Genomic DNA, 27,966 nt, shown 5'->3' with positions numbered 1-27,966 from the left:
TTGGATAGATTACTGGATGGCTATGACAACAGGCTGCGACCTGGATTTGGAGGTATAAACAGATTTCTATTATTGACTTGCATGTCAGTTGCTTGCAGTTAACAGTTTGGATTTTTTTTTTCTCACAGGATAGTTTCACTCCTGTGGGTGTGTATTTAATTTTATGTTTAGTGCTGGTACAGCTGATACATCATCCCTAGATTTCAACTGTATTTTTGCTTGATGTTTGAAATTTCTGCTAATTTTAGAAGTTGTCATTTATATATTTTAAAATTAAAGTTTGATTGTAACTTTTTCTTAGATATTGAGGAACATTACGTAGTTTGATTCAAAGTCAGAACAACAACTTATACTTCTGCTGTAGGTCCCGTCACCGAGGTCAAAACTGACATCTTTGTCACCAGCTTTGGTCCAGTTTCAGATGTAGAGATGGTATGTAAACCTGGTTAAACTCTAATTTTCAATTTGCAAATGTATTGATTTAAACAGCTGTATGCAAATATACTGTTTTCCTAGTGAATCAAAGCATATATGTCTTAACTTATAGCTCTCTCATCCTTCATTATTCAGGCATTTGAGCAGGATGTCATTAGTACAGCTTAGGATTTTAATCTGGCTGGCAATCCCCTCTACCCCCCACCTCCCTCACCCTCCACTCCATCCTTCCAGAGAGAGAGAGTGATGTGGCTGATGTTGGGACATGATAGGCTGGCTACTCCTGGCATGGGATAGGCTGACTGATATATGTCTTTTGTGCTCTACACTGTAGCTTTAGATACTAGTTGACTGCATCTATAGCCTGTAATATGCTGGAGGCATTTGTGTTGTGAAGCATGTGAGCAGCTCTTAAAAACTGAACAAGATCAGTCCTATGAAAATGTGTAAACTTTAACTTTGATAAAACATGCATTATTGACTTCAAAGTTATTATTTTTATTTTTATTCCCAAAAGATGTTAGCCCTTTCTGGGCAGTTCATCAGATTTAGCAAATCAGACAATTGAATGACAAAACTAAGCATCTAAGCATGCGGAGGACAACTGAAACCAAACATCACAATATGAAAGAAAGGAGATTTAGGTGATTTTGAAAGTGTTGTGGATGTTGGTGCCAAACAGTTTGGTCTAAGTATGTTAGGAATGCTTGCAGAAAACTGTATAAAAGAGAAACCATCCTTTAAGCGGTGATCTGGTGGACAAAATTCTTTGCTGACACAAGAAGCCATAGGAAAATGGGCTGGTTCAAGATGATAGAAAGGGAACAGTAGCTCCAAATATAGCACATGTTAAACATTGAGGCAGATGGGCTTCATCAGCAGCAGACTTCTACACCTTTAACTCCTGTCAGGTAAGAACAGGAAACGTTTGCTACAATTTCCACAGTCCCATAAAACTTTGATTCAAGATTTAAGATGTGACATTTTGGGTTGGAACATGTAACATGAAAGCAAGAATCCATCCTGCCTGTGCTTGGGGGATAGTTTCTGGACTCTTGGGATTTCTTAGGACTAAGGAGTAATGCTTAAGCTGACAATGTGCATCTCTTCAACGTACCGTCTTTTGAATTTCACCTCCATCGGTCTAATGGACCAGATTGCATAGTTAAAATCTTCTTAAACTAGTTTGCTGAAAATGATTTCACCATACTAAAATGATAGTAACCACATCTGGCAGGGGAATGGGAAATTCACATCATGAATATGGAGCAACTGTTTGACACACTCAGCAAAACTATCAAAGTCTCTGATGACTGATTGAGACACTGTGTTAAATGAATGGCATGAAAAATTAAGACATTTCTGAAGGCGAAGGAGGTCAAATGCAGTACTAGTAAAGAACAAGGTGGTAAATAAAATTACTCTGTGAAATAACTTTTCATTGGAAGTGCCTAAATAACCCAACCCTTCAGCAATAGCAGCTAGTATTCCCTCCCCCAAAATGAATAATAATCATGAGTGGGAAAATAACTCACAGCACTGGTAGCATAGTATCAAGCTGCTTTCATCAAAAACCATTGCTCACATACCCATCTGTCCTTCTCTCTGGGGCACCAAATAATAATGACTCAAGATAGTAGATGGTGGAAGCAGCATCAACAGTATGCATGGTGTTAGTATCAGTAAAACCTGTAATAATAAACACTTTGACCCCTTTCCAGGAGTACACCATGGATGTGTTCTTTCGTCAGACGTGGATTGATGAGCGGCTCAAATTCGAAGGCCCAATTGAGATCCTGCGGCTAAACAACCTTATGGTCAGCAAAATCTGGACCCCCGACACATTTTTCCGGAATGGCAAGAGGTCAATCTCTCACAACATGACCACTCCAAACAAGCTGTTCCGCATCATGCAAAACGGAACCATCCTCTACACCATGAGGTAACGGCGCTGGACTGCAAAGTTAAAACCCAGCCAAAGCCGGAATAGAGCACAGATCTGGAGAGCTATTCAATTGAATAGGCATCCAAGAATATGCACAAACATTAAAAGAATCATAGAGTGCCAGAAAATGTGAAATGTGCCATCTGATACTCAAAACAGTCCTTGAAAGCAATTCAAACAAACATGACTTCAAGCTTTGTTCCAAAAGTAAATATGCGGCATATAAAGTCCACTAGAGTCAGCGACAGTATAAAAAAATAGATTTCAAAGATAACCAGATTATCTGTGTGGCCTAACTTGACTTATAGAGGTTAAGGTACAATTTATAAGCTTTAAATAATCCATTCAATAAACCATGAGACATGCTTCAAACACATATGGACACATATTACATAGATGGCAAGTGTGGGATAGCTAATTAAAAGAGAAATACAAGAAACACATCTTGTGATTCAGGAAAAATAGATCATCAAATATCCTATTTAATTTTTAAGCTGTATATAAAATATTATCTTGGTAGACATTTTTTTCTGAAAACAAATGGATACATATACACACGTCATGAAAATGTTATGTCAGAAAGTGCATTAACAATAGTTATAGTCTGACAGTTTTTATATCTTTTAGTTTCAGCGAGGCACAAGTATTTCTTAAATTCATGCATTTTTTGAAAGACTCTGCTTTTTTTCAGATAATTTACCAGTAACTTTTGTATTTTTAAATAATTCAGTATCAGTTGCTTTTTATATCTGTGTGCTTAACCCTTGTGTGTGCGAGGATCAGGCAAACGATACAAGTTTTAGGTGTGTGGGGTCGGTTGGACCCCATTTCTACATACAAGGGTTAAGATATTTCCTCAAAGTTTTCACTTACTTAGAAGCAATACATGCTGCTCTCTGCTGTGTGCCAGGTAAACTGAAACAATTTTATTTTTTAAAAATGAAATATATTAGAAACTTTGTATTAGATACATTTCCTGCCATCATAAGACGATCATAAGTGAAATTTAAAACGGTCTCCCTCTGTCTAATGTGTATAATTAAACTGGTTAAGGGTTTTATTTTCAGGAGAAATGTTGCCTGTGAATTCCAAGCATATTATCATTACATTAAATTATTTTAGGCATCACGAACATAGAACCAAAGCAATGGCAAAATGCTCAGTTTTTTCTGTATGTAGGCAAAGTATATTAATTTTACAGTGATGGTGGTGGGAAGAAAAATAAGAACATTTTGGTATTTTTCTGTATTCCATTAACATGTCTCACCAAACAAGCTAGTGCATGAAAGTTGGCGTGATAAAATATGTACAATATATTTTTCTGTTGTATTAAGTTTTCTTTCTTCAGTTTTTTCTAAATGCTAATCATGACAGGTCAGCTACAGTGCTGGTATTTGAAGGGCTGGCAGGAAGAAAGCTTTGGCATAAATACTGAAATCATCAGATCGTGTTTCTGTTTATGTAAAGTAGAAATATTTAACTGATGAGAAAAGACAATGCATAATATTGAAAAGAATATATTTTAACAGTATTCATAAGAAAGCTAATGATGAATTTGCTGTTGTTTTCAGAACTAAAACTAATGAAATGGCAAGTTCAGCCCTGTTGGGTGTAATTATGCTGTATGACAATATTTTTCCTTCAATGCTTAAATAATGTTCTTATTTGTCATTGTGACCCAGACACAATTTAAGTTATGAAGACTTTATTAATACTAACAATTCAAAATAAGAGCCTGCGATCAATACTCCTCTTATAAATAGGGCTTTGTGAGACAACCTTTGTTAGTGACCGTCTATTCTATTATTATTTTTGGTTTATTAAATCTATTCATTTATTATGCAGTGTGATTGAAGGATGCAGGTATTTTTCTTTATTTATTCCCACATCTTGAATACTTGTATGCTTTGTTTCAGTGTACTAACTAATGTACACAACTGCACCATGCTGCAAAATCCAGATGAAACCATTATCCAGTGTTGGTTTAAATGAAAAATTGATTTCAGCTTTCCTTGTTCTAACAGATTAACTATAAATGCAGAGTGTCCAATGCGCCTCATGAACTTCCCAATGGACGGCCATGCCTGCCCACTCAAATTCGGGAGCTGTGAGTTTTGTCTTTTGTTAAGTCTCAGTGGTTTGACAGATGGTGTCACTCTCAAATGATCACACTGCCACATAGTAACTGACCATTTGACAAGATGTCTTCTGGCTGCAGTTTGAAACATCAAATGTTGGAGCTCAAATATGTTTCTCCTTCCTGTTTGTTTGCAGTGTCTGGCAAAAGTATGGATGTCCTCTGAACTTTTCATATTTTATCATTACAAATGTTAATGACATTTTGAGATATTTAATGGAATAGAACACCAAGTAGTATGAATTTCTAAAAATCAATAAAAAGAGATATACAATAATTCTTTATCTATTTTTTTAAATAAAAATCTAAAAGTATTAGATGCATATGTATTTTTCTGTACTTAGAGCTGTCTCTGGGTCAGCTGAATTCATATGTAGACATGGACACATTTCTAACACATGAACATATTTTGAACCAAATTATCCTATTGTAGCTCTTATTCTCTGTGTAGGGTTTGTTTGACTGGTTGTTAGACATTTGTCCCAGTCTCAAGTTCTTTAAAATATTTTTTTTTCTGAGTTTGCCCTGTAACTCCCTCTTTTAATGCATTATGCTGCCATTTCCAGTGTTCTTTTCTGTCATAATGCAACTTTTCCACCAAATGTAGTTTTCAACATGAAGACAAAAAGTTCAGTTTTGATCTCATTCAACCAGAACATGTTCTTCAACACTCTTGCTATGTCCTCTACATGGCTAGTTGCAAAATTTCTAGGGAATTATTTTAGACATTTATTTCACCTTATAGTTCTGCCACACTATTTTCATTTTCAGATGACAAATTTAAGATGTTAAAACATTGTTATATATTTTAGAACGCTGTTTTAAACTTTCCTCCTGTTTTTTCAGTCACCAGTCTGTGTGTTTGTTGGTCTCCATGATACTTTTATATTTTCCTGTTTGTTCATAAATGTTTACCTGGGAGGAGACTTTAAGCCAGCTGGTTGTACTGAATTTTATTTAAGGTTATCACAGTAAAGAGAACTGAATATTTATTTTTTTTTTGCCATTTTCAGAATTTTGTTTTGAAAATGGCAAAATTTCAAAACTTTGAAATTTTGAATCTAATTTTCCTCCCTATTTAGTAATGCACTTCTTTGGTTTGTCATAAAAAACTTAGAAAATTTGACTTTTTGCAAAACAAAGTACATATACTTTTCACTCTTATGCGTGCGAAGACTGAGGCAAATGATACAAGTGATTCGGTCGGTTGGACCCCATTTGTAAACACAAGGGTTAAGTTTCATTAGGAGTGCTTATAGTGAAAGCTTATCTTCTTTTAATCATTAACATGTATTCTTAGACATTTTAGATGAACAGTTTGTATATTTTTCTTGAGAACCAAATTCTAACAAAGGTCTCATATCTTTTCCATAGATGCATACCCCATCAGTGAGATTGTGTACACATGGAAGAAAGGACCTTTATCTTCTGTTGAAGTCCCACAGGAATCATCCAGCTTGTTGCAGTATGACCTTATTGGCCAGACCGTATCAAGCGAGAGGCTGAAGTCCAACACAGGTCATCAAATTTGTCTTCTAAACTCATTCACTAATTACACTAATTAGATCTGAAAGCTTTTTGTTCATATTTGGCATAACCCATGCTTAACTGATCTTTTTTTTTTTTTTACAATGCGTATCAAGAGCCTTTCTAAATGTAATATTAGTGTTTCCAAAAGCATTTGTGAGTTTGGAACTGAGCAGTAAAAATAATTATATCCCAGCATTTTGACATTATGGGAAGGTGTTATAACATCTCTGCATTTTTATGTTGGGTTTAAGATTTAGTTGTTAAGAAACATTGCACAAAAAACTTGTAAAAATTAACTGTTTGTATGATTTGGATTTTATGTTTAACTCTTGCAGGTGAATATGTCATAATGACTGTCCACTTCCATCTTCAGAGGAAAATGGGTTTCTTCCTGATTCAGACCTACATTCCCTGCATAATGACTGTCATTCTGGCACAAGTTTCCTTCTGGATTAACAAGGAATCAGTTCCAGCTCGGACTGTCTTTGGTAATTTGCTTTTAAATCCGTTTTACGTTTTTGGTATAATATACGAAATTACTTTTCAAGCTTCATTTCAAATTCAAAATAGACACTAAACTATGCTACTGTATATGAAGGCTCATGCATTCTTTGTCTCTCAGAATTGAGCTTTGTGAAAAATACAACACCCATAATGTTTGCCAAAAATTGCAGCCAAATGGTCTTTCAAACAATTGAGGCTGTTTTCATTGTTAGGTCACTAAAGTTACTTAGTGAAACAGAGAAGATGCTCAGATTCTCATGAACTTGTAGCTTGTTAGATGTTCATCATAAAACTGTATTTGTGTCAGAAGCCAGTTTGTGTTGATTCATCCATCCTAACTGGTGGAGCTGGAAAAGAACTGCAAAGCAGAATGGATAAAGCTGCCTAAATGTGTGCTAAGCTTGTGGCTTCAGATTCAAACAGACTTGAGGCTGTTGATCCAAAGGTGGATCAGCAAAGTATTAAGGAAAGGCTGTGAATACTTACATCAATTTGATTTCTTGTTTTTTTTTTATTATTAATAACTTTGCAAAGCACTCAAAAGTCTTTTTTTGACATTGCCATAGTGGAGTATTTGCTGTTAGAATTTTGGAGAAAGAAATTAACTTAATACAACTTGGCATAAGGTTGTAACATAAAGTGAAATGCTGCAAATACTTTCCATATAAATTATGTCAATGCAAAAAACACTGTTTGCTGGGTGAAGATGGGCGCAACTCTGCCTTTTTTCAGAATGAGAAGCATGTGCAAATTCAGTTTTGCAAACATTTAAAACCAAACAAACCAACCTTTTTAAAAATACTTTAATTAGTGTGGCATTAACATGGTTTTACAAATTCCCCCAATCTTTATCATTTATAGTGGAATGCACATTTGGTTAGCTACAGTGACGGATAAAAACATATAGACACTTTGTTAGTGAAACGCCCAATTTTAAAGCCATAACATTTTAAAACAGTATACATATTTCCATCTTTGACCTTTTGACTCAAAATGCTCTTTGAGACTTCTTTGTAGAACTTTTTCCAACAAGAGAAACATGATTATTTTCTGTTCTACACTCTAATCCTAATTCTAATTCTGAACTTTAATTTGTCAGTTCTACCTCTACTGTGGTGCAGCTTAATTAACTGGGAATAAATATCCGTTTTGGAACTGGTCATGCCAGGACTGAGAGGGGGAGGATGTTTACTTGGCTCTCTTCCGAGCACTCACAGGTTCCACTTTCTCGCATTACATTACGCTACAGTTGCCACTGAGCTCCAGCCCCGGGAGCCGAGAGGGTGAGAGACACTAAACAAAGACAGAGATAAACTGAGAGGAATAACAGGCATGAAAAGAGACAATGAAGAATAGAAAATGTGTGAAAGTACATGGCAAGAGCTATCATTTGCAAATGCATTTCCACTTCTGGGAAATTCAACAAGCAGCAGCAGCTGAGTAGAATTACTCTGCTACCTCTTGCAGCTCACAGCTTTACCCTCTTCTTCCGAAGTGAGCCAATGCTTCAACAAGCCTGCACTTTGCTTTAGAGAATAGATCCAAGTCATTAGAGTCAGTAAGGGAGTTCAGACCCCATGTAGAAATGCAATCTGTGGCAAGTCATTGATGTCATTCTTCCTGCAGTTTTCTGGTCTCCTACTGTTGGATATGAGATAAATTGTTTATTCTCTAGATGAGCCCTAAGTAAACTTAGAAAACCTGCATCTGGATTTATAACAAACTGGATGAAACTGTTAAAAACACATGGAATACATTGTTATTATTTCCTTTGTGGTGAAGAACTCTTTGGAGAATTCAGAACCAATCTTGGTTAAAATTTTGCAGCTTTGATAGAAAGTTATATTCTGCTTCCCATTTCTGTTTCCCAGGTATGTTTACTGTCGGTAAACAGATCTTTAAATAGAGAATTTTACTGTTTTGGCTCATGTCTTTCTTTACTACGACATACTGGAACAGCACCCATTTTTCAGTACTTAAACTTGTCCATTTGAGACAAAGAATGAACTGGAGGGAGTAAATCCACCTTTTTTGAAAACTATGGCTGCAGATTCAGAGGAGCTGACTCATACAAATGGCTGAGAAATGCCTCAGGGTGCGGTAAAGATGCCACATCATCTGCAAGAGGTAATTATGAGACCCTTAGGTTCCTAAACCAGACATCCTCCCCATGAACCACACAAATAGAATCTGTGAAAAGTTGCAACACTGGCAGAGTCCAACTGGCAGTGGTGTGAAGGCAGACACAGCTTTTGATTTGGGTGTATGGTTTGGCCTTTGAAAGCGTCACTGCACAGTACTTTAAGGGACATGGTCATAAACTCCACATTTGGTCCGGCCCCCTGAACAATACCAGAGAGTATTTAGATTTTTTTTTCATATACCGTATTTTCCGGTCTATAAGCCGCTATTTTTTTCCTAAACTTTGAACCATGCAGTTTGTAGCCCTGTGCAGCTTACATTTGGATTTTTCTTCAACCACCAGGGGGCTCTTTAGCAGGAAGTGAATCATTGGAAGTCAAAATTGGAAATAGAAGAAGAAAGCGCCCATTAAAACGGAATTAGGTTTTAATAGGGAATTGAAATTTGAGAAAGTTGTTGATCAGTTAAATAGCATTGAGGGGAAAAAGGAGATTTTTCGTTTTTTTTAAATAATACTGGGATCATTATGAGAATTTGAGGTATAGATATTAGGATCCAGTAGATGGCAGTAGTGCAACAACAACTACTTGAAATCTAAAGAAGAAGAAGAAGAAAGCGCCCATTTTCATTTAGCACATGCTAGTAGCAGACACGACGGATCAGCACTTTTACTATTACAGTTTCCGTTCGGAAACTACCGTAATCAGTTCAGTTAAATCTAAACTTGGCAATTTTTTCTTTTTCAACCGTAATAAATGTGACATTCAATTGACCTGTTATTACTCAAATTTTGGGTGTCCGCCCCCCTCTGCTGCTGCTGCATCGTTGTGGAAAACCTGGAGCGGCAGAGATATCTGAGGCTTATAGTCTGGAAAATACGGTACTTATTTCATTAATAGTGTTATTATTTATGAAGTTTGTGGTCACTGCTCTACACCAAACTTTTCTTATGAGATTGAGACATATAGTTGATACGCTCTCCAGTTCCCATTAGTATACCAATAAAACAAAAACAAAAATAGAAAAAAATATATATTTTTACACACATCACATTTTAAAAAATATTTTGTGTAATTCATTTCCTTTACTTAAGCCAGAGGTTAGAAAAGGGAGTAAATTGACAAGGCTGGTCCTCGAACTCGGGCATGAGGGTTGGGGAACTTCAAAGTCTTGCACAACATTTTTTTGTTTGTAGATTATTTACAAATTGATTTTTTTCATATTTGGATATTCAAACATTAAGCTTCCCATTGTGCACTCTTAAAATTCTGTAATGACACAGTGCTTTTGTACTTGAAATACCATAAAGAAAGCCATTTCCATGGTAGTTTTGTTCATATTTATGATGACCCATTGAAGGGAAGATAAAAGAAGGGAAGGGAGTAGAGCAGAGGCCTGCTTGTCAACAACCTCTGTAAGCGCTGAGAGTCCCCTGAGCCCAGGTTATACAGACTTAATTGAGTATGGCCTAAATTGTACCTTACTTTTTTCGCTGTAAAAGCACATAAATGCCCCAAGCGTTTAATTTGTATCCTGTCTCTCTACTTCTTCCCCCTCCCACACTTTTTCGTTCCCATTCTGTTGCCTCTCCCACCCACCATGACAGCCTTTCTTCCCATGTCCCCCCTTCTTTGTGATAGAGACAGTCACCACTGGTTGACTGCCAAAGGGGGCTGCATTTGAGAGTTGTTAGCCTTTACTGTTTAAGCTTACAGAGAATGCTTTTAAAACATTATGAGGTGCATTAAACCCCTACATGAATCCCAAAGCGGCTAATGAAATGTGCGCAACTAAAGCACACATTTGGTGAAACGCAGGCAGGAATGTTCAATGGTCCTTTTTCTCTTGCTTGCTTTAGCTTGATGAAAGTGAATTAGATATGTACTTTGCTAATGGGCTCTCAAAAAAGTCCTTCATTATTAGCACCTTTAACATAATAAAGTAATGGACTGGGGAAAGTTGCTTCCAAATGTATAGACCAATATATATATATATATATATATATATATATATATATATATATATATATATATATATATATATATATATGAATATGAAATGTGCATATTTCACTTTTCATTCAGACAATAGACAAAGGAATAAAAGTTTTCTTGTGGGTATGAACCAGCTCCTAATGTCGAGACGCTGACCTCTGCTGCTTCTCCGCTCTGCCACTCAATGGACTCCACAGTAAATACTTACCCATTACAGTCAAAGATAGTGTTTACACTGCCTTCGCATGGTGCTACGTCATGCCATATGTCAAAATTAGAATGGATTCCAAAGCAATTTTGAGTCAATCTTCAAAGATCACATGACACCAAAAGAAAAACAAATGAGCGCAATATTTGTATTTTCAAAATAATTAATCAAGACAGACTATATTCTCAAAATTCTAGCTATATTAATAAAAATATGGGTATGCATTTTCCACATGTTTTGCACCTTTGTGTTTCTCAGAATAGCACAGCCACATAACATCAGGCTGGTCAGGTATGGTGTTGCATACCATATGTTGCATACTCAATATTTGAGTTGTAAAGTTTCACACTAAACAAATTTACTTTTTGGTTTAAGTTTGCCATAATAGAATTTTTTTTTTTTTGAAAGTCATACTTTTATGATGTCATTTATAAATGTCATTGTTACGGACTACATATTTATTTCAGAAGCTAAATCTTTGATTTATAGTCTGAATATCTGGCTTATAAGCTAAATGATGTGTGTGCAAACTAAATATTTAGTTTCCAACTAAAGATGCAATTCTAACCACGGAAAAAAATATAAAAGCTTAATTTTTTTCTGTGGTTTGATGTTATTTTAATGAGACAGTATAGATAAAAGACAATGCATTTTTTCTAACTGCTTTGAGCACTGGCCAACTTATTGCTTGCTATCAAGGAAACATTTTTTTCTGTTTTTGATCTACATAATATGTGACATAGTTTACAAACCTGTGAAAATAGAAAGACTGATGTTCCCTACTTCTGGATGCCAGATTGACAAGTCAAATTGAAGATGGTAATTACAACAATATCTTAATGTCAAGAGGCTGGAAATTTAATCAAGACATTTGCAGTCAAGTTTTTTTACTACTATTTAAAGGATACGTGATGTAAGATTTTCGGTAACACTTTATTTGAAGGGGGGTGAATAAGACTGACATGACACTGTCATAAACATGACATAACACCTGTCATAAACATGAATAAGCCTTCATGAATATTTATGACTGTTGTCATAAAGCGTCATTCGGTAAATTATGACACTTTTAATACAAAGTTGACATTATTCAAAATGTCTTTGTTATGACAACTTGACATTAACCAAGAAATCATTACTGATATAAATTTGTTATAAAAGTATTACTGATTGCACTTTAAAAATTAAAGTGCAATAACCTTTATGTTATTAAAGGTAAAGTTTAAACAGTAATGATTTCTTGGTTAATGTCAAGTTGTCATAACAAAGACATTTTGAATAATGTCAACTTTGTATTAAAAGTGTCATGATTTACCGAATGACGCTTTATGACAACAGTCATAAATATTCATGAAGGCTTATTCATGTGTTATGTCATGATTATGACAGTGTCATGTCAGTCTTATTCAACCCCCTTCAAATAAAGTGTTCCCAGATTTTCTTTAAATGTTACAGTTTTTTCTTCAAAATGTAACATGTTTTCTACTTATTCATTTATTCATTTTATAGAAAAGCAAAACAGATTATTTCATTATTTTATTTAATATCTTGGAATAGAATACAGTGACTAAAAGTGACATCCCTGTTACAAAGACTGAGGAAATTACAGAAATTGGATTATCATTTGTTGCATTACATCAAATTTCCTTGGAGTCCATTTGTTTTCGTCTGTACACAGTGTCAGTTTGGCTTGTTAATCTAAGCAGTGACCAAGCTGCATGTCCACCACAAAAACATGTCATTCTGGAATCCAGCGGAGCTTGGACACTTGAGAACTTTAAAGGGACAGCTGCTGGAATTTATTTTAAAAAATGGCCACACTGAAAAAAAATATTACTCATTGCAATTGTATTATTTTTCCACCATTACTGGTTGAATTAAAACAACTTGATTTTGGAACATCACATAAATAATTTTATAATAAACTACTTCATCCAGTCAAGAGCTGCTGCTACATTTAATCCAAAGGAGTTAGCTATTGTTGACCCCTCTCTTTAAAGAGTTTTTTGGGGACTTATTATTGAGGAGAGGCCCTGGAGCAAAATCAGAAATGGCTGAAAGATGCAAAGATATTTGTGGATGTTTATTCCTGTGGGCAAGAGCATGACAAGAGTAGCAAGGGGGAGGAGTGTCTGGATTTCCCCAACAACCAGATCTTGAAAAATTAGAGGGCAGCAAATGAATGGACATATATCAATAAAAAAAGTTAATGTTTAATTGAAGATACTGATAAACTGAGATGACATGGTCAACAGCCTTTCATGTCATGTGAGGTATGAATATGAAACCTTGAACAGATCCGTGTTCTGAACTTCTTCTCATCTTTGTTTTCAGGCATCACCACTGTCCTGACCATGACAACGTTAAGCATCAGTGCACGGCACTCCCTCCCAAAAGTTTCGTATGCCACCGCGATGGATTGGTTTATTGCTGTGTGCTTTGCCTTCGTCTTCTCTGCCCTCATTGAGTTTGCGGCTGTCAACTACTTTTCAACACTCCAAGCCAACCGAGAGCTGCGAAAGGCAGCAGCCATAAAGGCAGCCGCTCAAGAAGCAGCAGCAGCTGCAGCCGTGGTTCCAGCAGCAAGCACAGGGACAGAGGGAGACGTTGCTTCAGTAAGTCAGGCATATGCTATCCCACTGGTGTTTACATGTGTCAGCATATGTTCAATGACATGTGAGCTAATGCTTAAACTGTACCAGATAAGGATTGGTCACATGGCCTTGTGTTGATAACTACATAATACTTTTTTTGTGGTTATTGAAAGCCTATGCATTTTATGTGCATATTATATTTTGACTCATATGGGAATATGAGTCCTTATAAGGTGTTATGGTTACACGTGAACATCCATCTAAACGATAGAGCTGCTGTTATAAATGATGATCAGAGCAGATGGTTCTTTGTGAAAAATAGGACTTTCCTTGGCCTAATTACATGCCTGTACCTGTCGTCATTAATCTCCACTGAAGTGAACATTTCTGGGGGGGTTTTTCTTCTTGTAAATGAGAAGGGAGTTCCTAAAAATTAGGATGGCTTGTGTTTTTACTTACTGTACATTTTGTAAGACTTCAGTTTTGAAGCTTTGACTATGTTGGTCAACTGCCAGAAACAAGGTAATAACTGTAATATTTCAACACAAACTAACAATTACATGAAAAACAGGACAGGCACTCTGGAAAAAACAGATGAATAAAGAGAAACAAATTATGTTTTCAGCTAAAATATGCTATTGACAAAGTGGAAGTGTTAAAACCCTTAAAATAAATCCTTTGCTGGAGTGACTTCCTTTGTAAAGGAATAATTACACAGTAAATTTAATCTGTCAGGAATAATAGTTATATGTTAAGAAACTACAGTTTTTCATTAAAAAAAAAACGAGCAGGAGTACCATACTGTGGTACTCCTGCTGGTAATTCTTTGTAAAAAGATCTTTTCCCACAGAGACTGCATTTTATGTCTCCTCTTAATATTTTTCATGATTGGATCACTATTAGAGTGGGAGCTTTTGTCCTTGCACAAAAATCCTGAAGTTTATTCAGAATCCTGATGATCTGTTATGCTCTTTTCTCTTCAGATGACCACAGAGCAGGGATCTTTAAATGCATGTTTTATAGCCTCTGTCCAACAAGTTTCAGATGCGTCTCTGCTCCAACAAACCAGCTAAAAATCTGACCAATAATAATAAAAAAACATGTTTCTGTTTTTTGGCCAAAAAGACAAAATTAAAGCATAAATGCACTCAAGGTTCCTATGACTTTTGAATGAAAAACCCCTCCATTGCATTGCATATCATCTCCCATCCTTAGCAGTGGCCTTATTCTTCACATATTCCTTCTTCCATTGCTTTATGTTAGACCCCCAATCATTCACAGAGAAAATGGCTGTAAATACTTATCAGGATAAACTTTACAAGGCTCCCAGTTACTGTTAAAGAATTGTTTAGAAAACGGCATGTTACCTGGGGTGCAAGTATGTGTGGTGGACACTTATTCTAGATAAACTATTTTAAAATACACATTATTTTTGATGTGTAAACACAACACTAGTCCATCAGTTGAGTTGGGGACATATTCATGCCATGAGGATTGTTTTGACAGTACTAAGTTACTCAAAAACTAAAAAGAAAACATTTTATTGCAACGTGTCATGTCCAAGAAGTGCATATTGAAGTAAAAAACAAATAGTTCCAAAAGGCCAGTAAAATAACTTGTAAACAGTGTTTAAAAATATATGAAAACTTAAAAAATACTTTAAGACCACTAACAAATGATTTTAAAAACTTGCTGTTTGCCTGAGAAGTGATTCAAGAATTCTGCATTAACTTTGCCATTTTTAGTTGGTTCTATTGCATCATTGGTTTATTTCAACATGCTTGCATTAGTTGCCTAGGGATGTTTCTCTTCGTCTTAATGCAAAAACAGTTTAAACTCTGTAATTTTCTAACTTCTGCTTGTTTTACTGAAACCACATTTTGACAGGATGGAATAAAACAGTATAAAGTATAAACAACATTGATGATTATGCATCAATTCCAAATAAGTAACTTTGAAACAACACCTTTCTTGTGAATATGAATGTGGTAAAAATCATAAAAATGTGTGAAAAAAAACCTTAACTGGTTTAATTTTACAGATGTGCTGTTCTTCTTGGTAATGACGACATTTTTGGGTTTTTTTTTTTGTCCCTTTGTGTGTGGAGTTTTCTTTCTCTTGCCAAATCATCACACATTGTTAACAGCTTTTCCTGGACTTGCAGTTACCGTTTGTGGTTATACAACATCAACAGGGGTTATGGAACTGGGCTCAGATGGATGTAGGGATTTTATCTTTAGTGTATTTTTTGAGAAATAGCTTCATTCAACCTCTAAGAGATTCTGTTTTTTGTGTAGAGACCACTGAGCTTTGCCTGTGCTTGCGTCTCCCCATTATATACTTCTAAAGCATTGTTGTGGATGTTTTGATGGATGAGATTGGTTTGTTCCTTTTAAAGGCCAACTGGCTGTCGGCATTTTGTGGTAAATAGTCAGCTCTTACAGTGTGTCTACCCCACTTAGCCATCTGGCAGTTAGTGGTTAAGTGGAAGCTGTTTAAAATAGAGTTTTGTGTGTGTGTGTGTGTTTTATGTTGGGTGTTCCTGGTTTTCTCATGGATACTCTTACTTCAACCAGGTAATAATATCTCGCATCCAGATTGTCATGGAAAAATATTGTTATAGTGATGAGTTTAAAAGCCTTTACTTGTTAGTGTTTGCAGTTTTTGCATCTGTAAGAGAGGGCTTATACACCAGCTTACTTGTCTAATTATTGAAATGTCCAGTCACAAGAGAGCAGTGTAGTATATAGGACAACACAAATTCATTTCTGATGTTCATGCAGCATTACAGATTTTAAGGGCATTTGGTCACAGTGTCTTTGCTCTCATCATGATTGCTGACGCCAGGAAATCTATGATTGAATGGGGACGTTTGTAGCTGACATTTAAGTACAGTTACAAATAATCACGTGTTTAAAATAGAAGCTGGAGCCATTAGTTGTTCCGTGGATAATTTGTTTAATCAGATTTTATTTTATTTTTTTCAGTTTTTATAGATGATTCATTTTCTTTTTCAGTTGTAATTACATATAATTTACACGTTCAAATTGTAAGACACCATTGCATATCAGTATATTTATTTGTTACAGACTTTGTGAGTTTTTTAAAAATTGAACACAAGGAATATCAATGAACATAAAGTGTTAAGTCTTGTGACAGATTCCTAATTACATTGTGGTCTGGCTATTGACTGGGCTATCCCAACACAGGTTTTGATTTTGCAGGTTATATTCATATTCATTTTTATATTCATTTTTCTACAACATAATTTCAACTTAAATTTACTTCATTCCAGGCTGGATGGATTGGATTTGACTGAAAAACAACTCAGTTGTAGACAACAGTCATTTATTTTTTATTCTTTTTTCACATATTTATCACAGTTGCCATGTAAAGTCATGAAACTTATTGTGTAATTGTAATTCATTTTCTGGAAGGACATCTAGGATATATGTAAATGTGAAGTATGAAAATGTCCTATAACAATCTGTAGCAATCACATCAAAATGATTCCTGATCAGTGTTTCCTGTGTCTTGTGGAATGAATGTATTCCAGACCAGAGATGCTTCAGAAGCAAAGTTAACCCTAAGTTTGTCTTCCCCGTGGTTCATTTCCAGTCTACAATTTGTTCCAGTATACCCCATGCAATCATTCTTCTATTTGCAGTCAATTGGTCTGTGCACAATGTAAAAATGTGCATGCAGAACATGCACTCCAGCATTTCTTCTTCATTGTGTTTTAATGAAGCTTACAACTGTAATAGAGATTCTGCTATTTCTGTTTTTTTATGACTATGTTTTTAAGTCCTTTGTTACGTTTAATTTAATTTCTTGTGCACACATGCAGGTTTTCATCATTGCATTCCATTCTCTCCAACTTTAACTTTTGATAAAAACACCACAGTTTTTCACTCTCTAGGTCCAAAAGACATTCAAACTGATATACGTTAATTTATGCAATCTACAGTAATCTATGTCTGCTCCATCATTTCATTTGTTCAACACACCCGCTCTCTCTCTCTCTCTCTCTCGCTCTCCCAGTCTCCTATTTGTCTCTGTAACTATGTGATAACCACAGAGAGTGACATGAGTGGACAGCCAGTGGCTCGGCAAATGATGTTGTTGCAGATTATGTAAGAGCTGTAGATTAAGGAAAATCCAGCAGATCACTGCAAGCTCAGAGGAAAGAGGGCAGACACCGCAATAAAGATGGGAGGGGGCTTGGAAAGCAAGCCCACTCCGTTTTTATGAAACAAGATGGAGAGATGGGTTAGAGTGGGTCCTGGGTATGTGTTGGTGTATGCATTTGTGCTATAGAGTTACACTGGAAGAAAGAGAGTAGGAGGAATGCATCATAGAAAATGACTGCTTTCACCAAATATGTAGGAGGGAAGACTTCATGACATGGAGAAGCAAAAAAATCCCCAGGAATAGAAAAAGTCATGCAGTCATGAGGTAAAATACCTGGTATGACTGTGAAGTTTTTCAAATAATCTTTTTGTCCCAACCTCCCAATTTTTTGTGACAGGTAAGACTGGAAAGAAAAGAAAAGTTTTGTAAGTTTTACTTCGAACATACATCACGTTTTCATGAATTCTTATTTTAGAATCTCCATCTAATATCTGAGAGCCAAAAATGTTTTAATATCATGTCATTTTTAATACATACACACAGTAACACCACCTGATCATTTATCTGTGTTTAGGCAGGTCAAGAATGTACCTGAAGTAATGACAAGTACTGAACCAAAAAGATCTTAAAGGTCATCTTTTATTGAATAATCTGTGCTACAATTTCATGGGCATAGTTGTTTCAAAATAGTTATTACATAGATGTAATACCACACACACACACACACACACACACACGCACACACACACACACACACACGTATATGTATATTTACTTAACCTCACATACTGCACTGTCTAAACAGTTCTTAGAAAAATCAGCTTCTAATTATGATTATATTGAATTAATTATTTTGTTAAATATTAGAAAAAGGTATTACTATTTTTGTTTAGTTGTAAAAGTTTTATCATTTGTTCTTAAATAAACTGCTTGCACATAGTATTTCTAATACTGTCTCTGCTGAGCAGTTTCTGAACTCGAAGAGAAAAATGAAATATTTAAACAAATCCAGCAAAAATATCGCAAGTTCACTTCAGTTCCAAAACTGATGGAATTGACATAAAATTTTTTGCAGAATTTGAGCATAGTGAGAAACTGAGTTGAATTTGTTACATAATTTAAAAACATCATTTCTCTCTGCGCCCCCAGAACTACTTATTATGCATCATCATCTTAATAATTTAGAGGATTGTTTGATTTATTGAAATCGCCCTGGAACATCATGATGTGACGTTTCTGTGCTTCACACAGAATTGTTTTTTTTTTTTTAGACTGTGTTAATTTGCAGCAAGAAGCTTTGCACACCCTGTTCTAGATCCTAGATATATTTCCTGCACTCATATTGTATCTGATTTACAGCAAATATTGCCATAGAGTGTGTATTGTGATCATAATTAGTTGAAATTTCATAAGCCACAGGATAACCATTTGTCTATGCGCTGAGTATCTTTAAAATAATTCAGTCTGCACACAGAGAATTGGCAAAATAACACAAAAATAAAAAGAAGACTGTGGGGTGTGTGTCTATGATTCTAAATAATATTTTTGAGATTCTGTAGTTTCACAACCCTATTTAATTTACCATATGCTCCTGTTGGCTTTAGATCATAACTGCTTGGAAATGATCTTGGAAGAGGAATTTTAATTTTAGTAAAAGTTAGAAAAGTGTTTGTTTTTCTACAGTATAAAGAGTGTAAGCACATAAAAATGTGTAATTCATGCAGTCATTTTTGTTGTTGAGTTGTTTGAATGAAACATCATAACATGCCTGTTAGAAAGAGGACATATAAATAAAGATTAATTGATTTATTGAACAGTAAATCTCCAAGTAAAACAGGATAATAATCTAACTTTAATACATCATATCAATGCATCTTTGTTGTAATTTTCTTTTTACATTTCCAGTTTTTATTTACTTTTACTCTTAAAGGTGGATGCCAATAGTGTATTGAAGAAGAGGATGAACTCTGCGCCGGTTTTCGATCGCCCTGCAAAAACTTTTCCAAACCCTCCTGTCAATGCCCAGGCGTTCCTCCAGCAAGGCTCCGCAGTTCCGGCCAACAACGTCCTGACAGGCACCAGCATCATTGACAAATACTCACGCATCCTTTTCCCCCTTTCGTTTGGCGCCTTTAACCTGGTCTACTGGATCGTTTATCTCACCAAGGACACCATGGAGATGTCAAGGTAAATAGATGGCATGGCTGTCACAAATAACTTGGTTTTGCTTGGAGCACAAGATGGAAATAATTTCACCAGAAAATGAGTGAAGGTGGAATTTATTTGGTATAATTTCTGCATTAGTATTATTGAATTGCTCTTATCAAGTTCTTAGTATGGCTCCAGTACTTAGGAAGGTGTGAATACGCTTTAATTATTACATTTTGTTGTATTTTCAACTACTAAGTTCAATGTGATTTACAGGGATTGTATGTGATAAAACAATATCAAAGTACTCTAGACACATCAAGTGGAAAGAAAATAATGAATCTATTTCACTTTGTTTTTTACAAGAGAAAAAAAACCATCATCTTTTACTGCATGCAAAGCTCCAAGTCTTTTGGGTTATGACTTGTTCTGCAATTTCTGCCTCTTCTACAAATTAACTGAGATTTCATAGAGGGCATTTATGAACATCAGTTTTCAAGTTTCGCTACAGATTCCTGATTGAATTTACTTTGAACTTTGTCAGGATAATTATAAATAACATTCCTAACCTGTGGAGGAATGGTTAGAGTTTAGTCCTGCTGGAAGGTAAACCTCAGCTCGTCTTAATTCTTTTGTAGTTTCTAGGTTTCTTGTGTTAAGCTCCATCAGTTTCCTTATCAACTGAGATGAGCTTCACCCTCCCTGCTGAAGAACATAATCCCCACACCATCATGCTGTCACCACCATGTTTTAATGAAGGGGTTGGTGTTTAGGGTGATGCAATGTGTTACGCATGAGGGCCAAAAAGTTATATTCTAGTCTCATTTCACCACCTTCTTTCACATGTCCATTCTGTCTTTTACAGGATTTGTGGCAAACCTTAAAGACTTAAAGACTCCCAGTCTCTTTGTGTTTTCTCTTGTATTTAAATTTTTCTTTATTAAATCTTTCATTCCTCCGTCCATCACCTGTCTGCAGATGTCCTGCTGACCAAATCATCATAATAGGATATTTGGACAATCACATCATGAAGACTTTCTTTTCTTTTGGTGACAAAACCAAGTTCCTGTAAAATAAATGTTTATTTCAGTCATTTGCTTTTAATTATATTGCATCAGTTAACAAGTAATTTACGTAACTGTTAGCTAAAGAAAAAAGTAATAATTTGAAATGAATATAAGACAATGTAAAATGTTTTTAATTAGAGTGAACATGCAGCCAAGTCAATTATGGAAGGAGCCCAGGATGCCTCAGTGGTTGAAGTAATGGGAATAGAAGAAGAAACAACTGAGCATAATAGAAATATCCTTTATTGCCCCACAATGGGTAAATTCATGTGCAACAGCAGCAGCAACGTGACAGGGAATCAAAGCAAGTAGGTTCACACCAATATATAAAAACAGAATAAAGAACAATATAAATGACAATAAAAACTGTATAACAGCAGATATGTGCAGAAGCCAGCAGAAACATTTTCAGAATGAGTAAACCTGTACAAAACAGTGTGATGGGGAGAACAAAGTGAGACAGAGCAACAGAACAATGGATCAATAATAACATCAAATGCTGGCTTTCAATATTAAATAGAATGGATCATCAGATTTTAATGCTCTAAGTAGTTTCTACTGAAGGACAAATTAAAAGAATAAACAAATAAGTGCAAGATATGGCTATTTACACCAATAAACACTTAAATATGTTAAATCATTTCAAACTGAAATAAAAACACATTTTTAATACATCATAAATTGATTATATGTGACAGTAATTCATTAAAAGATCAGTTGAATTAGAAGTATTTGAGCATTCAATAAATGAATTATGAAATAATTAAAACTGTCATTGGCTTACCAGCAGATCCCAACATCTGATTAGTTACCCTTCACAGCAAGTCAAGACCAATTGATCCCAGGTTGATACAGAGCCTGCTGACCCTTAGAGAGGCAGTAATCGTTTAGGAGGCCAATAAAGAGCAAGTTTTTGCATGTGAAAGCATAATTGATCTTATCAAATGCCTGGATCACCTTGGCCAATTCCTTTCGATGAGCCACTCCAGACTTCCCCGTTATGATAGGATTCCTCAGATAATCTCTCAGGGTTAGCCTCAATACCCAATGGAGGAAACTTATTTTATCTGCTTCTACCTATGATCTCATTTTTTCAGGCTTGATCCATAACTTATAACCACAGGTGGTGCAGGATTGAACAAAAACACACTGGTAAATCAATAGCTTCTTTTCATGGTTCAGCTCTCTTCACCACAGCACACCAGAGCAGAGCCCACTTTACTGCAGCTGAAGTAAACTCCGGTGCTTCAGGCACATACTGACCCCAGACATGGAGTCCTCCCTGTTTGGACTTTGACGTGTAGAATCTCATTGGATCCCCTTCAGAGTCAGCAGCTTGAGGGGTCCAACAGAATCATACCATGTGCAAAAAGCAATGATGCAACCGTGAGCCCCGAGTCTCTCAAACCAGTCACCCATTTCTTCATTAGTAGGACTTGAGATTGTGTCCATGAACAGCACAAACAATATCAGTGATTAAAGGCAGCCTTGGTGGAGCTGCTTTAGTTAAAACAGGATAATAACTCTGCTTCTGCTCTGTTGAACCATTTGATATCACAGTTTATATGATGTATGGTTACCACGGAAAACATAATGCAATCTGAGCCTCAGAATTGCCTGCTGGTGATCTAAACAACTTGTAAAGGCTGAGAAAAAATAGTTCTTAAATGTTTTCACAAGTGTGAAATACAGGTTTCCACGTGTGTAACCAACAGATGCTGTTCCAAGCATCTGTTCCTAAATATAATGGGGTTTTTTAAGTGTTTTGATGGCAACAAAAGATGGATGTTACTATCTTACATCATCTCTAGAAATCCTTCTTGGTTTGACATTTTGACAAGATGCTGAGCGGTAGACTAGTTAAAGGATGAAGCTCAGTTTATGAACTCTTGAGTGTTTGTGTATGTGCGCATGCATAATTTTGTTTGATTTGCTTCAACTTCATAATATGAACAGATGTGTATGTCTGGTTGTGCATCCTCACTCCCAACTCTGGGATGCTTCAGCTGTGTGGGTTTAAATCCTTTCATTCCCTGCTTTGCTCCTCCTCTAAAAAGGGAAAAGCCCTCAAGGCAAGAGCTGAGACAAGTCAGAGGACATGACAGTGTTGGCAGGCATCAGGATAGCTCTGTGTGGCTAACACTCTTAGGGATTCTTAAATGTTTCTAAAAATTGATAGGAATTGTAATCCTGAGAGACGTTTCAAACAGACTGGATGATTACAGTGATTACTTTTTTTTTGTTGTGGAAATTGATAGCAGACATAAACTAGGAAAAAACATACTAGAGTATGTAAATGGAAAAGTGCTTGAAAATATGAACAAAATACAAGAACATATAGGAAGAGAATCCTGTGTATTGTGTATTCTGATTTAGATTCATATTTCATACATTTTTAACTCTTAACTGCTGTATCCGTTTTGTGTTTTGTTCAGTTCTGTTTGTGTGTTTGTTGCATCCATTCTGAATTTCCCTGATTGATTTGTTGAATTGTTTTTATGTTACTATCATTCTTCCTTGGTATTTAATCTCCTGAGTTTCATTGTTCATTTAGATTCTATCAAGATGGTTCCATGTTTTATCTTCCTCATGTCTTCAAGCTCTTCAGTTTGGTTTTGTGAACAACTGCAAAACTGCAAAGGTTTGTTGGAGAACTGCAGTGACCAAAGAGCATCCTGGTGGACAAGCAACAGGTCAAGGATGAAGTTGTGACGTTTTAAGGAGGGTTAGGTTGTAAGGAATATCCCAAGATTTCAGTATCTTCAAGAGCATTGTTCAACTCATCATCCGAATAAGAGTAAAATCTGGCACAACTGCAAAGCTACCAACACATGAGCTTTGCAGTTGGTTGCACATCTCATCTGGTAACTCCAGGGACATTTTTCAGTCCTCAAAAGCATGTACACATTTTGAGTAAAAAATGAGAAAACGGCACTGCATACAACAGAGCCCTGTCAAGCTACGTATGTTTAGCCTTTCTAATAGCATGCGCTCCCATCAAACCCCCTGTATAGATGACTGGGTACAGAAAAAAAGATTTTCTCTTTGTGTGTGTGCAGGTGGATTTCTGTGAGTATTTCTGAGGAGGATTCAGGCACAGAAGTGTATAAATGTGCTAAAGCAGCAGTGTCTACCGACTGCGGGCTATTTTAATGAATAGCACCATTCAGGGCGAGACATGAAGGAAACAAATTGGCTGAAAACGCTTCCTTCCATGAGGGGCCCCAGCTGGTTGGCTGACTGTTTGCTAGCTGCCTGGCAGGCTGGCTGGAGTGTGGTAACAGCGGACGATAAGCCTTACTCTTCTTTATTGGCCATCATAGTGCTAGGCTTGAAAAACAACTTCCCCATTGTTGCTCATAAATCAAAATCCCTAAATGCTGTTTCCAACTCAATTCCTATTTTTGACTGCGGGGCCATTGCCATAACTTTGGTGTAATAATCACTCGATTACAGGCCACTCAGACGGAGGGCAAAGAAGAATGATAGAAGTAGTGACCCTCTATCTATATTGTTTCTCTTTGGGGCCTTGTGGGAATTGCTACCACTGCTTTCACCTAGTTTGTCTCTTCTTGCATGCATGCATTTTTCTCTCACCTACCTGTGGTTACATGTTTTCCTGTGAGTCCATCATGCCAGAGACATTTTTCTAAGGCACAGTATTTCTATCTTCCTTTGATCACTTAACCCTCCTGTTGTCCTCGGGTCAAAATGACCCGAGGACAACATTGTAAAGATGGGTCATTTTGACCCGAGGACAAAATGCTGTCTGTTTCAGAAAGTCTTTGCACTAATTGCTGTCTCTATATCTTACTTAATATAAGTATTATTCTTTCAAACACACTCTTTCTACCTGTCACTCCCCCACCCTCACACCTCTCTTTTCTATTACAAAGCACTGCCTGTGCTCTGCCTCCCTTCTTGATGAAACAAGACAGCCTAAGCAGAGCAATCCACCCTCCACCCCCCCAACACCCAATACTCTCTGTTCACCGTCCAGCCCCTCTAAGGCTAATATAAACATCATTTATGTGGGACTGTATGTTTATTTGTGAGTTTTTTTACCAGTTGTATAAAACATCTTAGTGAATGAACACAACTAACATATCAGGACAGCAAAATCAAGCAATAACTGTTGTCAATGCAGGTCATTGTTAACATGAAATATAATACCTTTTAGACTCAAAAACAGAGACGTATCACAAAAAGCTTTATTATACCAACAATTAGTCTGACATGTTTGTGCATTTGCAATGTTCTTCTCACATTTCAACAACATAATGACTTTTTTTCCAATACCCATATTTATCACATAGCAACCAAAAACATTTTATTGGATGATTATTTATTGTTCAAACATCAAATATGTCAGAAATATTTCACATTCAGAAACACCATAAATGACTGTATTTATTCATTATCCAAAAAGCTTCTGCTTGTCATAAGAGTCAACATACCAAGTTCATTCAGCGTCATTTTGAACCAATTTTATCTTTGCTTAACTCTGTATAAGTCCAGATATTTAAGTAAATTAAGTAAATCACAGAAACGTTTTCCTTTTTACACTTCGATTCTACATCTCGTTTACTGTCAGCATGTTTTCAGCATGTTCTTTTCTATGCAAACGTCTTTTCAGTGGGTGAAAAATGGATGATTTGGACAATTTTAATCCCCTCTTTTACAACAAGGTTAAACTTTGTACATCCCAAACATCATTTTTAAGGATTTTATATAGATTTGTTTGTGTATGCAGAAATATGTCCATGTTTGGGGATCTGTATGAGTTTTGTACACAAGTGTATGGATGGGTGTAATTATTCCTTTTATTTAGTTCCAGGATTGTTGCATGATCTTAAATGAGAAATTTCCATTTTATGTATTTTTTACAAACCATATTTATATTTATCATGCTATCCATTCCCCACCTAGATGAGGTTATCCTACCTGGCTTGCAGAAGTTCAAAATCTATTAAGATACAATGTTTTGAGCTGAGTTACTGAATGCAATCAGGATGCTTGGCTAATACAAACATAATCAGTTAGCAGGGCGCTCACATGCCAACATTATAAGTAAAGTTTGAACACCTGCCCAACATTTTTGCAATATGAAAAAAAAATCTATTTACAGTGAAAACAGGCTCTTCTTCCTTCCAAACTGTTAGTTTAAAGAAGCATCCATTTCATTTTTTTTTCCTTTGCCTCTTTAATATTTTAACATAATGTAATGCCCTTAAAATCCACACAGTGTCTTTTTAAAGTAAACACTTAAGAAGTTAGAGCAGGCTGAGATAAGATAGTTTGTTGAGTGTGGAGCTTTGCTTTCTTTCCTTTGTTCTAAGCAACAAACTTTTCTGTGGTAAATTTTCAGAAGCTCTGCAAATCAATGCAGTATTCCTGCGACTCGGGTTCTTTCTTTGATTTTCATTCCAGCCCTCAGAAAGCTCTGCTGGAGGTTCATAGCAGCCAATGCTTGAGTCTGGATATTTCTCAGACTCAAATAAATAATATAATGAGCAAAACAAATCAGTTGAAAAACTTATGGGTAGTTTGATTATCAAGAGATTCTATTCTGGATTTATGAATATGAATACATTTGCATATAATTGTTTGTACTTGAGTAATCTTTTTACCAAATACTTTTCTTTATTATTTTTACTCAAGTAACTCCTTGGATGACTGCTTTATAATTTAATTTCTGGGTACTCGACCCAAATCTGAACCTATATCCACTCTGTGGGTGAAAACCTCTGAAGTTGATGAATATTTAAAATCAACTCTCATTATTCAGGCATTTAGCAAATATAAATAATTTGATCCTAACTGACAAAAGATGAAGGTTTGATCTGATTACATGTCATAGTGAGAAAATAATGTTCTGTCTTTTGATGTGTTGTACGTAAATGTCTGGTTTCAACTGCAGCTGTATCTGAACTGAAATCATGACTTTATGTACCTGTAATAAAGTGCTAATAATGGGTCTAGAACGTAAATTATCAACCCAGTGTTACATTAAAATTGCTTATTCACTAACTGTATTACAATACATATGGTTTTTCAAATCTCCCACCAGAACCCCCTTCCTTCGTTTGCAACCAAAGCTATGCAGAAAGCTGTCAGTATTTCTGTTTTTGCCACTGGCCATGTGAGCTCTCTAGCTGAAAATGGCTCTCAGTGCTGTCAAAAGTGTCTCCAGCTTTAACACATCAGGTTGAGGAGGTGGAGGTGTGAAATACCTGGCTGAGGTTCCCCCATGAGTTTCAGACAGTCTACGTGGACAACACTGAAGAAGTTAGAAACTGAAAAAGATCAGATTTCAAATTCAGACTTAAAATGTGAGCAAGCCTTCGCCCGCAAGAGCGAGCCAGAAAAAGCTGTTACATCATACCCATGTGCATTTGTTCCTGTGTACAGGCAGATGTGGATGGATATAAAATGGAGTAGGTGTGCATGTGTAGGAGTATTTATGCATAAAGCAATATGTTTAAATGTGATGAAATTTGAAATTTATCTACCCTCTGAATACACACAGATTGACATTTTTTCCACTGATTCAACCTTGCTTCCTGTTCTTTTTGTCTTGCAGGGATACTGTCTAAGATTATGTCTTCCTGGAGAATAGAAATACCTGAACAATCAACACACACGCAGATGCACTCACACATACCAATGTTCTGTTTCTTCACACATTAAAATAGGTAACAGACGCTTGCCAAGCACTCTTTTATGCAGCCTCAGTGCATTCTATTTCCTTTTAAGTACTCCCATGGAACATGAGTCTTTTGAGAACAGATGTACCAATTCCAATTGCCAACTTGACCATGGAGCTCAAAGCCATGTGGGGCCACAAGTACTGGATCCATTTCAAACAACAGCTACTCTCACTTTTCTTTTTTTTTTTATTTCATTTGTCTCATGTTAAGATAAAAATAAATTGTTATGTGTTACAACAATTTTAATGTGCACATCTGTCTTGTATGCTTTGCCAAATTTGATGGGACAAGAAATAAGATTAAATAAATTTCACTGAAAAAGCATAAACCAACCACAAAGGGTTTCTCTGTTGGATGTATTCGTGTACTTTTTTCTATGTCAAATATCCATGCACTTTTTTACAAGTGTTTTTATTTTATT

At 35.9% G+C, this 27,966-nt stretch overlaps 1 protein-coding gene across 1 annotated transcript; it reads left to right on the top strand.

Moving 5' to 3' along the window:
* The first annotated feature begins 35 nt into the window (after window positions 1–35).
* Window positions 36–27,966, top strand: gabra6b (gamma-aminobutyric acid type A receptor subunit alpha6b). The gene is made up of 9 exons (XM_014984266.2): window positions 36–52; window positions 365–432; window positions 2,157–2,377; window positions 4,405–4,487; window positions 5,892–6,035; window positions 6,383–6,535; window positions 13,230–13,510; window positions 19,551–19,807; window positions 27,419–27,966. The coding sequence occupies exons 2-9, from the start codon at window positions 430–432 to the stop codon at window positions 27,429–27,431; spliced, it is 1,155 nt and encodes a 384-aa protein (XP_014839752.2). The 5' UTR covers window positions 36–52; window positions 365–429; the 3' UTR covers window positions 27,432–27,966.

This window comes from Poecilia mexicana, unplaced genomic scaffold, assembly GCF_051168715.1.
Source record: "Poecilia mexicana isolate PSO_F unplaced genomic scaffold, ASM5116871v1 scaffold_14, whole genome shotgun sequence".
Taxonomy (NCBI): Eukaryota; Metazoa; Chordata; class Actinopteri; order Cyprinodontiformes; family Poeciliidae; genus Poecilia; species Poecilia mexicana.
This window is presented reverse-complemented; position numbering and strand designations above follow the sequence as displayed.

What these genes read in the sequence shown, in the direction of transcription:
- gabra6b (XM_014984266.2), top strand. An exon ending in ACCATCCTCTACACCATGAG is followed by an intron (nt 2,378 to 4,404) that starts GTAACGGCGCTG and finishes TTGTTCTAACAG; the next exon opens with ATTAACTATAAATGCAGAGT. An exon ending in GAGGCTGAAGTCCAACACAG is followed by an intron (nt 6,036 to 6,382) that starts GTCATCAAATTT and finishes TAACTCTTGCAG; the next exon opens with GTGAATATGTCATAATGACT.